This window comes from Protomyctophum bolini, assembly GCF_963924005.1.
Source record: "Protomyctophum bolini genome assembly, chromosome: 4".
Taxonomy (NCBI): Eukaryota; Metazoa; Chordata; class Actinopteri; order Myctophiformes; family Myctophidae; genus Protomyctophum; species Protomyctophum bolini.
Genome location: NC_137865.1, coordinates 2,054,342 through 2,069,609, shown reverse-complemented (window position 1 = coordinate 2,069,609; position 15,268 = coordinate 2,054,342). Strand labels below are relative to the sequence as shown.

Sequence of the window (15,268 nt, the reverse complement as noted above, 5' to 3'; positions counted from 1 at the left end):
AAATGGCGGCCCCCCCCACCATCACTTATTGTGGCCCGCAGGTTATGCGATATATTATTGATTTCAATGTGTTACATTTTCAAACGTGCAAAACGTGACTTTAATGACTTTAGTCTAAATTGAATTAGCTTAATGAGTAGTACAGGGACACAGGACTGACTGTGAATGAACTTGGTGTGGCAATCAGCAACAATGAGACCTGCAGTGGAAGCAGCTTGTGTCGCAGATCTCGAGGGCACTCGAATGATGATGATGATGATGATTGATTTCAATTTGTTACATTTTCAAACATGCAAAACATGACTTTAATGATGTCTAAATTGAATTAGCTTAATGAGTAGTTTTAGAATGTTTTTTTCACGTCCAATGCATTTGTACTAATGTTAACATAACTATAATTTAAGGCAGTTCAACGGCATTTGAAATTAAATACAAATATTACTTTTCGGGATTCCAATTAAAAAAAAATAGCAAAAGATTATTCAGAATTTCAATTGAAATATAGCAAAACTAGCTGATCTAGAAGCTCAAAATACGTCGCGGTGCGACGCTTTTTGAGCTTGTAGATCAGCTATTCTTTCTACGACAGTAATATGCAATGCGGCCCCCTGGAGTGAGAGTTGTATAGGTCTAGACTCTCTAATAACATTCAGTAGGTGTATAGTTCCAGAATCTCTAATAGCATTCAGAGATTGTGGAATAGATGTCTGGCTATTGATTGATCGATTGATTTACTTTATTGAATATACATTCAAAAGGATAGAGTCACAAGAAAGCCGTTGTGGTCCTCTTGGGGAAAGGGGATGGGGAACAACAATACAAAACAGATACAAACAAGATACCTTTGTATTTTGCCAGGAGACAAAAAACAAACAAAACATAAAACAAAAACACAAAAAAAAGAACAATTTCATTGAAAAACCGACCAAATAAAACTGGATTGTCTTTTTTTCCCCCCATTTTGTTATTTATATATTCTACACAAAAAATGTCAGTATACTTAACATTTAAATTAGGACATGTTATCGCGCAACCATCTTTTTAAAGTTTTCAAAGGAACTGATCAACTTGAGGCTGGAAGGCAAGCCATTTCACTGAACTTCTGCCGAGTATAGAAATTATGTTTTTTTCCCATATTTCTGTGAAAATGGCAGGGTTTAAAATCAGTAGGGCTCCCTCTGGTGTAGTGCCTGTGAGTATCACTATAACCTTTGAAAAGTATAGTCACTGACATATTTGGGTGCTACATTGTTTCTAATCCTGTGAACTAGACACATTTTAAATTAGGATATGCTCTCTCTCCTCCACTTTATAGCTATAGGCGGGACCGCCTGCTTGCTACCGTATGTGTGATACTCAGATTACTCACCCATAGCAGGTGGGGTCCTGTGGCTCGGAGGTGAAAGACAGCTCAGGGAACACATAGGAGAAGTGGATCGGAAACAACCCTCCCAGAACCACGTCTCCAGGCTTGTACATTCTGTTGAGATTAAACTGAGCCTGTAACTCACAAGAAGAAGAGGAGGGCGCAGAGGAAGACAGAGGAGGGGAGGAATGACAGAACAACATCAAGTATGAAAGCAGGTGCATGTGTAGAGTTACTAGAGAAGCCCTCATGTCTGTCCTGCTCTGTCGAAACCCCCTCCTCCCTTTCTCTAAAGCCATTGTCCAGTTGTTTTATATGCAGTGCTGTGCCACCCCCCCCCCCAACATCACAGACACCCGTATGTGATGTACGTGTGTGTGTGTGTGTGTCGGTATGTGATGTTCCATCACCTGTGTGTGTGTGTGTGTGTGTGTGTGTGTGTGTGTGCGTGCGTGCGTGCGTGCGTGCGTGCGTGCGTGCGTGCGTGCGTGCGTGCGTGCGTGCGTGCGTGCGTGCCACCTTATGGCATTGCGTAATATTTCACCCACACCCACCTGAGCAGAGGCAGACCTACAGTATATGGGCAGGGCTTATAACATACATTAACAATATGAAATATCAATATGAAAAGAATGTGTGTGTGTGTGTGTGTGTGTGTGTGTGTGTGTGTGTGTGTGTGTGTGTGTGTCCAGCAATGTGACTCTATCTCACCAGGGCCACATTGGCAACTGGCATCTCTAATAATATTAGAGATGCTATAGTTGCCAATGTGGCCCTGGTGAGATAGGGGGACTAAATTATGTATTCTTATATTATAAGAATACATAATTTAGTCCCCACACCTTGGTGTGTGGCCCTTGACATACATACATACACATACATACACACATAATAATAATGCTAATACTAATACTAATAATACTAATAATAATAAAACTTTATTTGTATAGCACCTTTCAAAGTGCTTTACAGAGCAATGGAGAAAAAAAGAAAAGCAAGGCATAAACATTAAAAAACAAGCAGTAATGCAATACAGTGAGGATATGAATAACAAAAAATTAATTAAAAATCAAACCCATAGCCGTGCCACCACACACATACATTTTCACCATAGACATTGACAGCCTTTACACTAACATACATACAGCCACTGGTTTACAGGCAGTTAGAAATCTCTTCCAGACACACCCGGACAACACTAGACCAGACAATGCCATTTTACAACTATTAGAAATTGCAATGATTTCACATTTAATAACAAACACTATATTTACAGATAGAGGGCACGGCTATGGGCAAGACATTTGCACACGCTTATGCCAACATTTACATGAGTGAGTGGGAGAGAGAGGCCTTGGCAAAGTGTCCACTACAACCGACAATGTATTTCAGATTTTTAGATGACATCATAGGGCTCTGGCCACACACCTTACAACAGTTTGATGCATTTTTACAGATCTTGAACACGCACCATGCTTCCATAACCATCAAACACATAATTCATCCAACAGAGATCAACTTCCTGGACACCACCGTATTTTTTTCATACAATAGATCATACACATAAACGACTACTGACAAAAATATATTTTAAGGACACAGACACACACGCACTACTCCATAAACACAGCTACCACCCAAAGCACACCTTTGCAGGAATCATGAAATCACAAATCATTCGGTTTTTCAGGATTTCATCCAATGGGGAACATTTTAATCAGGCCACACACACACACACACACACTCTTCACAGTCCTCCGAAGGAGAGGTTACAGCAAAATATTTTTGCGTACCATCAGGAGCAATGCCCTGGCCTCTCTCTCCCCCACCCAGTCACTCTCCACAAACACTCTGCCTCCCACCCCTAACCCTCTCACCCCTAATTCTAACCCTAACCTCAACCCTAGCTTTCCTCCCCAGGCACCACAGAGCATGTATCCGGATCAGAGGCCTCTCTCTGGCGCAGGGACAGGGACGGACCTGGACGGGGCCCACACATTACCCTCTCCTCTATGTCTTCCCTCCTCTCTTCCTCCTCTGTTCTTCTCTCCTACCATCCAGGCCATCGGCTCCTCTACCACTACAACACTACTCCCATTCATAACCACATTTTCACATACACTCCAACCACTACACCACAAGTTCAAACAGAATTTCACGACTACACAACAATCTTACCCCCCCATTACAAACACATCAGGTCATTTCTGCACTAAGAAGGAATAGGAACCTGGGAGACCTCCTTGTGCATTCCAAATTTTCCACTTTACCTCCCAAGCCCCCACAGCCACAAACACTCCATTTTAAAATCCGCAAATTCATCAACAACCCCCATAGTCACACTTACTCCCCCATCACGGATCCCCTGTCTCTGACCACCCCCAATATAGTTTACATCATCACCTGCACACAATGTCATAAACACTACATATGGAGAAACCGGATACACACTAGAAACACGCCTCAAACAACACCTATGTCACATCAAACGAGCAGACATACACACAACGCTGCGGCTGTACACACACTTTCAATCCCATCCTATCGCTAACCTCATCATTTCAGGTCTGTAATGTGGAGTCCGATGGACCAGTGGACAGCGGAAACTCATGGAGCATAGATGGATTCATTATTGCAAACAGTAACACCCACTGGTCTAAATGAAAGAAGTTGATCATCATCCCTTTTCTGTTCATTTATCTGTTAAAATAAAAAAAAGGTATCCAGGCCTTGCTGTGAACTTTTACTCTTTTATGGTTTTAGGTTGTTTTTATTAATGTCCATTTTTATATCCATTCTACCATTGGGTTTTAGAGGATGGTTTCGGACCATGGTTTAGGTATGCGGTCTAGTCTAACTTGGACTCAGGGGGGTGGACGCCTCTGCCTTGCATAGTCTCCAGTGGCATGTTGCCCTTCACTGGTAACCCTATTTTGGTATTCTTTTTAAATATATGAAGGTATTGTGGGCTGGGATTTTACAAAAAAGCCCCCCTTTTAAATACATACATGTACATACATCTCAGAAGTTGAAGCAATTTTTAAGGACCCACTTTTAGGCCAGTGCAACAGAGCATGCTTTTTTTTAAACCCTACCCATTTTAACCAAATACATACATACATGCATGCATACCAGATCATGGTCTGGATGGGAAAAGAATAATTGATGGGTGCCAGCATGAACTTGGGGTGGATAATGGCTTCATCACACTTACTTGAAGCTGATTGATTGAAAGATTTCATGAAATTAATTTTAATTAATTTTATTTTTTATTTTTTGTTTAATAACCTCAATTACACACAACCTGAACTTTAAACATTCAGTGGATTGTCTGTGGGCTGGGGTTTTCTGTGTGTGTTCTGAAGCCTTTTGAGCTGCAATGAAAACAGGCAAACAGGCCTCAACAGTGACATCTGCTGGCAAATTGTTATGTCATACAGTATTATGGGATTTGTGGACTCTTACATCACAGTCCACAGGACAATCAGAGCACTTGTTTGAGCCAGAAAACCCAGAAAATCAACTGAATGTTAAAAGTTCTGTTTTTTTGGGGTGCAATTGAGCTCAGAAAACCTACGAAAAATTAGAAAAATTACAAAACCTTCAACAGTTTGTAGAATGAGCACATGAAAGTACAATTCAATATAAAAAAAGGATTGTGAATTTTGAATCCTCTTTGCAAGAGGATTCAAAATCCACAATCCTTTTTCTTACTGGGGCCAGATACGAATTACAGCCACCCGTAAGTGCTCTTTTTGCAGAATTACAACATTTCAAGCACAACTCAATACAAAAACTACCCAATAAAGCATTACACTTGTTTACAAGAGGGTCCACCGTTTTCAATTCATCATAACATTTAGAGACGTACAAATATACACTTCTATATGCCGGTAGCCAAAAACAGCCACATTTCTGTGGCATAGGAGCTAAGGTAACCCCTTGTTTGAGCCAATTCTGGTTTGAACTTTGACCTCTGGTTCACGGACGGCGTTGACATTTAGGAAGTATTTTGACAGGTGCATATTGTGTCTTTGTGGTGTAGCAAATCTTGTAGACCAGGCCCATTGCAAGTTGCTGTCTACCCTGAGCCATACATAATTATGAGCAGGGGTGAGGTGAGTTGTAGCAGTAATAGGCAATAGGTCCAACTGGTGATGCTGTGTCTATACTGCCCTGCACTTGGCCCTAACACACCTCGACAAGAGAAATACATACCGGTAGGCTATGTCAGAATTCTGCTCATGGACTTCAGCTCCGCTTTCAACACCATCATCCCCCAATGCAGCAGCTGATAGGGAAGCACGCTGGGTCTCAACACGCCTCTTTGCAACTGGATTCTGGACTTCCTCACCTGCAGGCCGCAGTCTGTCAGAATTGGAGGACATAGCTCAAGCACCATCACACTGAATACCAACTCAACCCCCAGGGTGCTCGGTTTTGCACACAGAACCACTCATTGGGCTAAATTAGGCCATAGCCACTTGTCCAAATGTGCCCACATGTGCTGACCTCATCACATTTGGGCACATTTGGGCAAGAGGCTATGGCCGTTTTTAGTGCAAAACTAATGCTTGGAATGGGTTCAGAATCATGAATCTGATTGATTGATTGATTGATTGATTGACAATAAAATCAACCAAAATGTTTTTGAAAAGTGAAATACTCCTTTACCAAAACAACCACGGTAGCTTGAGTGTTTATTTCCATTGTGGTCCTGTGGGTGTAGAACAACAGCAGACAATACCCAGGTGAGTGTGAGTGTGAGTGTGTGTGTGTGTGTGTGTGTGTGTGTGTGTGTGTGTGTGTGTGTGTGTGTGTGTGTGTGTGTGTGTGTGTGTGTGTCTGTGCGTGCATGCGTGCGTGTGTGCGTGTGTGTGTCTGTGTGTTTGCGTGCATGTGTTTACCACTGATGACATGTGGCCCATGCAGGGATGATGAAACAGTGACCCAACAGGTGTAGGACGTTGGAGGATAATTAATTCTCCAGCACGTCTAACGAGGGTAACGAGTCACTGGAGATCTGCTCAAAACACGCTCAAATTAACGAGTCACACAGAGATGGACAACAGTTAAATATTAATTAAATGAATTGAATGAACAACACGTCAGTCTCATACCATAAATATATACAGTACAGCAGGTCTCGTCAACCATTTTCATATCCATTTATTCTGCATTTGAGCCACGGACCACCATTTGATGACATTTCCCCTCTTACACACAAGATAATGTGTTGTTGTGCAACTCCATGCTTTATTGATGTTGGTACCATTAGGAGAGGTAACAGGAAAACACTGATCAAAATAAACAATTCTTCTACATTCTCTAATTGTGTAGACTTCTTGTAAAATAAGTCATGCAGAATATATTTTTTACTCTTAAGAGCATAAATTGAGGTTTAGTTTTATGCTCTCAGGAGTTAAATTAAGAGTCAATTAAACAATCCCCGCCGGGATTAATGTATTTGTTTATTGCACAAGGTTTTTCCCCTTTAAACCCTTATTTTGAAGAGCCAAATATCCGTAACCGGATGTTACGATAACGTAATGGTGTGTGTGTGTGTGTGTGTGTGGTGTCTTGACCGGTTGTGCTGCATGGGTGCAGAAAAAACCCGACCTGCGAGTATCACAGCGCCGTTGAAAAATCTTGTTTTCACCAGAAACGACATTCATTGCGCCGATTTGGAGATAAAGGCCATTGAAAGCAGCACATAGAACGCGGATGCGTGTGCAACTTAAGATGGCGTGGTCCAGTGTCACACTTTACACTGGGATGCTAATGGCACTCGGCTATCAACTCGATCCGATCAAAACATGGATTAAATAATATAAAGACCCTTATCACGTAAATTACGGGATTGGCGGGTGGCCCAAGCCCCCAGTAAGGCTATCCAACGTTGAAGCTGCCACTACCTACTGGCGGAAAGTGGAACTGCAGCACGTTCATGGAGGTGGACGGACGTCCATGACGTCATGTGCATAACGTGCGGCTAACGGAAATAGCAGTTCTGACTGAACCGTGCAGTCGGTTTTCGTGAAACGTGGGAATCTGTTAGAGGTCCATGCCAAAAGGTGACTATGCGAAGCCCATGACCATTGGCCAAAGGGTGGCGCTATAGCACTGAATTGAAAATGCAAACTTTGAACGTGCATATCTCATGAACCATTTGACCGTTGGCAATGACACTATGATACACATTTCCAACGGTGAAACGGTTCATGAGATATGCACGTTCAAAGTTTGCATTTTCAATTCAGTGCTATAGCGCCACCCTTTGGCCAAAAACGTAACCCTTTGGTTACGAAGTGACCAAAGTCACTTCGTAACTTCTTGGTCCCTTAAAAACACAAAAACAATAAGTGACCAAAGTCACTTCGTGACTTCTTGGTCCCTTAATTAATAGCAGCGAATAAGGAAATAGAGTGAATAATGTCCTCTCTCAAGGATTTTATAAGCTCAATTAAAAGCAATGTTGTTTTTTGGTAGCAAACTTTGATTTTAGTTTTATAGTCACATGACACCTGGTGCGGCCAATGTCGTTCACAATAAATCTGTTCAGGTGTTTTCATTTAAACCATGGGTCTTCAACAGGTGGTCCGTGCCGTGGACCACTAGTGGTCCGTGGAGGTATTGCATGTGGTCCCTGACCATGCATTTAGTAATGTAGGATTTGTTGATTTGTTTTAAATGTTCTTTCCACTATAGATAAACCGTGAACTGAATGACCTGGTGACCTATGATGAGTCCATCCATGTAGTCATTTACTGACAAGTTAGAGTTCAAGAAATTCAACAGAAAAAGGGAGTTAGAATCCCAAGAAGGGGGAAGTGCACCGGATTGCCTGGTTGAGTCATTATTATTAGGACATTTTAGTTATCAGTATAGATAGTTAACAATAGCTTAAGTTGTGGTAAATCTGGAAAATAAATGCTTATCACTAGCTGTCTTCACAGATGTGTTCATAAAGGTGAGCTATCACAGAAAAACTCGCCTGGGAAACTTTGTGGGAGCCAATCAAAGTTGAGGTACCCAGAGGGCCTAGGCTAAAATCAGGACATTTTCAAATTGGCTAATATGAGCTTGTGAGGTGTGTAAATAGATTAGCTATTGCTGCAAAGTCCATCACTGGATGTACAGTACATTCAGTGTACCACCACCAAGTTTCCATCCATCATCTCATGTACTGGAGTTTGGATGGAAGCTTGGTGACAAAGGATATGAGTCTGTACCGTCAATGAACAGACCCCATCACACCAGACTATCTTCTGAAGTCAGTTGCAACTATGAGGGTGAGTGTACACACTGCATTTTAGTGCACAGTGCATTTCTGCTTGTGGTAACTTCCATGGCAAATTTTGTTGGAAGAGTAGATAGTTGTATGTTTATTCATATTTGTATTTATTGTTTACAAAAGCATGAAGCCCATCATTTTTTTATTATGTGTTGATCTTTGTTTATATTGTGATGTCATAGAGACATATTCTGTTTATTAATTTGTATTAATGAACTGAAATTCGGCACATTCATTTCCCCCTTATTTTACCATTAATTATCTTTTAAGGTGTGACAATAAAGTCTTTCTGATTCTGAAAAGAATAAATCAGTTAAATCCATTAAATATTGTCCATCTACTTCTGTTTCAACAGTTAGTTTCAATTAAGATGCATTTGTGATATATTAATACAATGCTTTTTGTACACACACACAGACAGAAAAGAAAACAAGAAAACACCATAGACATCCATTGACATATGCATAAAATGGATTAGTATGTCTTGAACATACAACAGCAGGCATGGCCAATTTTAGGGCCAGAAGTAATTCTTACTGAAAATGAATGGTTGGAACGGATTCAGCACCCCAAAAAACCCTATTTACACACCTCACAAGCTCATATTAGCCCATTAAAAAATGTCCGGAACTGCTGTTAGCCTAGGCCCTCTGGGTACCCCAACTTTGATTGGCTCCAACAAAGTTTCCCATGGGAGTTGGCTTGGAACAGATTTTTCTATGATAGTAGACACCTTTATGAACACATGTGAAGAAAGCTAGTGGTAAGCATTTTTTTTTCTTCAGATTTGCCACAACTTAAGCTAATTTTACCTAACTAGTAGTAGTCAACGGTTGAGAAACAGTGGGATGTGTACACATGGGATGCATTGATTGATTGATTGATTGATTGATTGATTGATTGAAATATTTATTAACATATTGCAGAATTACAGTACATTTCAAGCAAAAACTCAATACAAAGACTGTTAACTGTGAGTGGACGACCCAATAAAGCATTACACTTGTTTACAAGAGGGTCCCACCTTGTTCAATTCATCAATCTGACCTTTAGATCACCCGCCATTTTCAATTATATGAAAAACAGTTCAAATGTATTGTGGAGTGTGTCAGGTCTCACCTCAGGGGGAGGGGCGCGTTACCATGACAACCAGGCCCGCCCACGGCCGTGTCATAGACTCAGTGTACTATCCCAGAGCAATTCTAAATCAGCTGCGCCTCATTCCGGCCGCCGCCCTGGTTAGCAATTAAGGACAGCCGCAGCCTGTCAGCCGCGCCCTTTATAAACAACCTGCGCACCTAGCAGTATCAGATCCCTGCTACACACAGACGCTCGCGCAGCATATGCCGTCCACTCGGCGTTGGATGGTAAGTCCACACTCCTCTCACTTATGGACTCTCACGTATGGACTATGTTTATTGTTTGATCGTTTGTATCACCACTCAATTGCTCTCTTATATTCTCACATCACCAGGCTTGTAGGAGTGGGGCTGGAAGCACACGCAGGAGCGTGTGCCCCCCATAGACAAATATACACGGAGAGCCGCATACATGCTGGAGACCCACCTGGCTCGTATCGGGGACGAGTGCGGAGACGGGACCCTCGTATGGAAACGGCAGCTCAACAGCTCCATAAGGTCGCAGTAAGACAAACCGTTCACTATCTATCACCCGTGTTATTAAGAAGAGGCACTCATAGTGGCAAATGAGCAGCTAAGGATAATAACGAAGATTGTGAATGAAGGAAGTCACCCTGTCGATGCTAAATGAAGACTGTGAATGAAGAGTGTCACCGTGGTGTTGTACACTGAAGATTGTTGAATGAAGATAACCCCGTAGAGACTAATGGAAGCTAGCAGGCTCTAGATAAAGTGTCACGTCCACCCTGTGAAAGAAGACAGGCCCGTGTTATGTTTATTTCACCCTTTGAAGAGACTTTAAGTTGGCTTGCGCCGCCAGGCCCGGTGAAAGAAGACCGTTAGAAACTAGAGCGCTTACTTTGTGTTAACCCCCTGACTGCCGTTGTCGTACCGACACGGCCACCCAGTAGATAGAGAGAAATAAGAATATAAATGCTTGTGTATCTTCCTGTTGGCCGAGCCTAAGGGGCCCTCCGTACCATCCCCGCCCGGTACCATACCAAGTACTTTTACTCTAATTACTCACCACCCCGTATCCGAGTACTTCTACTCTAAAGTACTCTTCTGTGCCTTGTGGATAGAGAAAGATACGCACCCCCTTACCTACCTCCGGGGAAGCCTCCTGGCCTCCTCTGGAACCTGGAAAAGAAGAAGAGAAAGAGTTATACAAAGGTCTAGTTGGTAGACTGCCTAGACCGGGTGTCTCAGGCCCCAACTTTGTACTTACTTTGTGCTCTGACCGTATGCTAACATCCCCTCTCATCCTCTGCAGTGACGACTCCCGCCTCGGAACCGGGACCTCCTGCAAAGAATATTACTGTCTGAGTTCTGTTTGTGAAAACTGACTTTGTTTGAACCTGTTGGAGAAATAAAGCAAGGGGCGCCATCGTGTGTCTAACCCCTGAAACTGCACTCTGAGTTGTATTTCCCACCCGACCTCCCACAGTATCTACTCCCAGGATCTTTGATCAAAATGCACGGAAACTTCTACATGTGAACTTTGGACCTATACGGACAAGAAATCGTAGTACATTATTACAAGTGGGGAAAAAAATGTTTTTATGAGCCAATGAAAATTGCTGGTTTGTGAAAATCCTTCTTTTGTCCCTAATACATACATGCAGCGTCATGCTTTTGCAACTGTACAGTATATGGTAGAGAGTCATGCCAAATAGCTTTGAAAGCAGTCTTACTCCAATAGGTCAAAGGGGGGGGGGGGGGGGGGGGCACTATGGCAATTTTTAGAGATGTACAAATAGACACTTCTATATAGCCAAAGAACAGAACAGGAATTCATCATAAAGGAGGTATAAAGGGAAAAGAAACATAAAGACGAATCCAGAAACGGTTCTCATGGTCGCAGCTTACGCATTTCCTGTAGGCGGAGCTGACGTAGCTGCGGGGTAAACCTGCACGTCTTCTACTACTGTACATTGAATGGTAGAATGAGTGAGTGTTAGTCCGCTCAAACATTACCTCTTTACCTGCTTTTTACTAACACTAACATTACAAAGATGCCCAGCACATCGGGATGAACCTGTGTAGTTTAGGGCTGCTCCAACAGTAGTGGCAACATAAAAAAAAGGAATGTCAAAATATCCACCGGTGGCTGAGACCAGAGCCATAGTGTAATGGTTGAGACAAAGCAGTGAAAGGTCCTGAAATATACATAACGTCAGTCTTATACCCAATACCCAATCTTTCTGTTATATGAACACAAGGCTGCTATACTTTATACCTCATACTTTAAATGCTTAGTACAGTGTTCCATTCACCTCCACCATCTGTTCTCTCCCCTCCAGGTAGGATTGCATCCAGCTCACTGATGTGCTATCGAAACCAATTGCTTTCAGCTTGTTAACCAGTATGGAGTGGTTCACGGTGTCAAAAGCCTTTTGGAGGTCCAGCATGACCATGCCTCAGTATTTGCCAGCATCCACCTCATGTTTGATGTGGTCGCTCAAATAGAGAAGGCATGTGTGTCAGTGGAGTGGGATGTTCTGAAGCCAGATTGGAACTCGTACATTGATTTATTTGTGGCAAGATACTTTTCAACCTGTTCATAGACAATATTTTCCATCACTTTTGAGTTGGAGCTTGAATAGAAATAGGGCGGTAGTTTCCGGCGTCTAATTTGCTCCCTTTCTTGTGCAGGGGGGTTACTTTGGCCAGTTTGAAATCTTGGGGGACCTGTCCCTGTTTGATGGAGAGGTTTACTATGTGGGTGATGATTGGAGCTATAGAGATGGCTGAGTCTCTGAGAAATTTGGAGGCCAGTGGCCTTGGGCGGTTGGAGGGCACTCAATTTCTTAAGTACCTCATCAGTTGTTACCATAACTAGTTTAAAATCGTCTTCACAAATACCTAGGTTTCTGTAGAAGGTTTTAATGTGCTCTACACCAAAGTGCCCAGAGTGGGATGGCAGTTTGTTAACCAGCATTGTTGCAATGTTGCCTAGCAAGTGTTAACTTACAAAAGCACTAATCTTAGCCCATATCCCCACCCAACACAGTGGTCCCCATGCTTTTGTAAGTTAACACTTGCTATGCATCCCATGTGTATACATCCCACTGTTTCTCAACCGAATTGACTACTACTGGTAAAATGTCCTAATAATAATGACTCAACCATGCAGACAATCCGGTGCACTTCCCCCTTCTTGAGATCCTAACTCCCCTTTTTCTGTAGAATTTCTTGAACTCCAACTTGTCAGTAAATGACTGGACTCATCATAGGTCACCAGGTCATTCAGTTCACGGCTTCTCAACTAGTGGAAAGAACATTTAAAACAAATCAACAAATCTACATTACTAAATGCATGGTCAGGGACCACATGCAATACCTCCACGGACCACCAGTGGTCCACGGACCACCTGTTGAAGACCCATCGTCTATGGCGAGTCTTTTGGAGTCAAGAGTCTTCACGAGAAGCCCCCCCCCCCCCAAAGAAGTCACTGTAGTTTTCCCTGTATTAGTATCCACCAATTGCATTGATATTAAAAGGCACTCCACCTCAGCATTCCATCTAGCCGCTAGATGGAATGATATCAATGCACGACTAGATTCTAGCGCATTGAAACGGGGATATCGACACCCGCTGATATACCGACAATAACTTAAGTCTCTCTGACTTACTTACTTATTGCTGGCGGTCAAACGGTTCAAAGATAGCATTTTTGTATTATTTAGGTGACCGAAGTCACTTCGTGACTTCTTGGTCCCTTTATAATAAGTTCTCGTTTGTGCCTGTGACTATCCAGGCTTTTCAATGCCGATGGGAGGAGGAGGTAAATTGAAATTTGTTATGAATTCCAATGCTACATTGATACCTTGAACTGCCATCCTGTTTTTTTATTTTTTTATTTTTTTATTTATACACTTCCTCTGCCAACCTGGGGGGGCAGCGGACTGACCTCATGCCTCCTTCTATGCATGAGGAGTCCAAGCTGCATCTTCCATCCTGTTTTTATTAGTTGTTCTATGTGTACCACGTGCTTTTATAGCATACCATGTTTTGTATGTGATCCATGTCTGCCTTGTTATGTTTTGCTGCATGGTACACACTAAATCGCCCTTCGGGGACAAACACAGACATTAACTTGAACTTGTATTCAGGACGAGTAGTAATGATATAGTTGAATAGTACCAACCATTTGCCATTTTAGCAATTTTTGGGGGTGCAACCCACACATTTAGCAGTGTTGCTCATTCCACAAACGCCTGGTTAAAAGCTGTACCTGGTTGTAAAGGTGACTAACCAACGATTAAAAAAAACACACACACACACACACACACACACACACACACACACACACACACACACACACACACACACACACACACACACACACACACACACACACACACACACGCACACACACACACACACACACACACACACACACACACAAATTACATTACAGGGGACCGCCATGCAGTTACAAATTGCAGATTGCACTGGTGTCATGTTTAGAGGTTCCCACCAGGGGGCGCAACAGGCCAGGGGTTTAGACAACCACCACCAGACACAGCCCGGAACAGGGTGACATGTCCGCTTATTATAAGCGAGGTTTGGCCTCTTTTTCTATAAAGTTTCTTGCAAATATTATTTGGGATTGTTTCCTTTCCTAATGTTGTTTAAACCAGTATTAATTGTCACACATTGTCATGTCAAGGACGGAGGAGCCTAGGCCTACGTCTAAAAATAAGTGAAGATAGGTTGAAATTCGTGGTATGATTGATTGAAGTATTTATTACCAGTTTGCAGAGTTACAGTACATTTCAAGCACAATTCAATACAAAACTGTCAACTGTGAGTGGACGACCAATAAAGCACGACGCTTGTTTACAAGAGGGTTCACCATGTTCAATTCATCATAACATTTAGAGACGTACAAATATACACTTCTATATAGCCAAAACACAGGAACCGCTGGGGACCGCCATGTCCCACAGGGGTCCTTGAGGGAGTTCCAGGGGGTCCCCAGCTAAATGATAGTTTAGCTGGAACCAAATGGACCCTAACGGTTCCATTTCGTTCCATTTGTACACTCTCAGAGTTAAATTAACATTGATTTTACAATATAAATTGGGGGTCCCAGAGATATAAATGGCATCTGTATATGGGGGTCCGTCTGTAGACTATAAATGCATGTCAAACTGCATGGGGGTCCTTGAAATTAAACGGGTTGAGAATCACTGCTAGAGAGCCGTAGAAATCTTCTCTTATTGGGGTCCCTGGCATATCTTTTCAAATGGGGGTCCGCGGGGCTATAGTTACTGTCAATTTGGGGGTGCTTTACATGAAAAGGTTTTTGGAACCTTTATAGACCAAACCCGTCCTCCGCTTATTTCTCGCGCACATTCTGGCAACAACAACTGACCCTGCCAGACAGACAGACAGACAGACAGACAGCCATCCAGCCTGCCTGCCTGCCTCCTCTCTGTCCCCGGCGGTAGAGCGTGTTG

At 42.6% G+C, this 15,268-nt stretch overlaps 1 protein-coding gene across 1 annotated transcript in view; it reads right to left on the bottom strand.

Moving 5' to 3' along the window:
• LOC308313869 (extracellular calcium-sensing receptor-like) overlaps positions 1-1,515 on the bottom strand; it is a gene marked incomplete at its 3' end in the record, with an annotated part of 196,766 nt that extends 195,251 nt beyond the window's left edge. The window contains exon 1 of the mRNA XM_080761196.1: positions 1,370-1,515. Coding sequence (XP_080617322.1) covers positions 1,370-1,479 — 110 coding nt within the window. The 5' untranslated portion in view covers positions 1,480-1,515. The remainder of the gene's footprint in view (positions 1-1,369) is intronic.
• Positions 1,516-15,268: the final 13,753 nt, after the last annotated feature.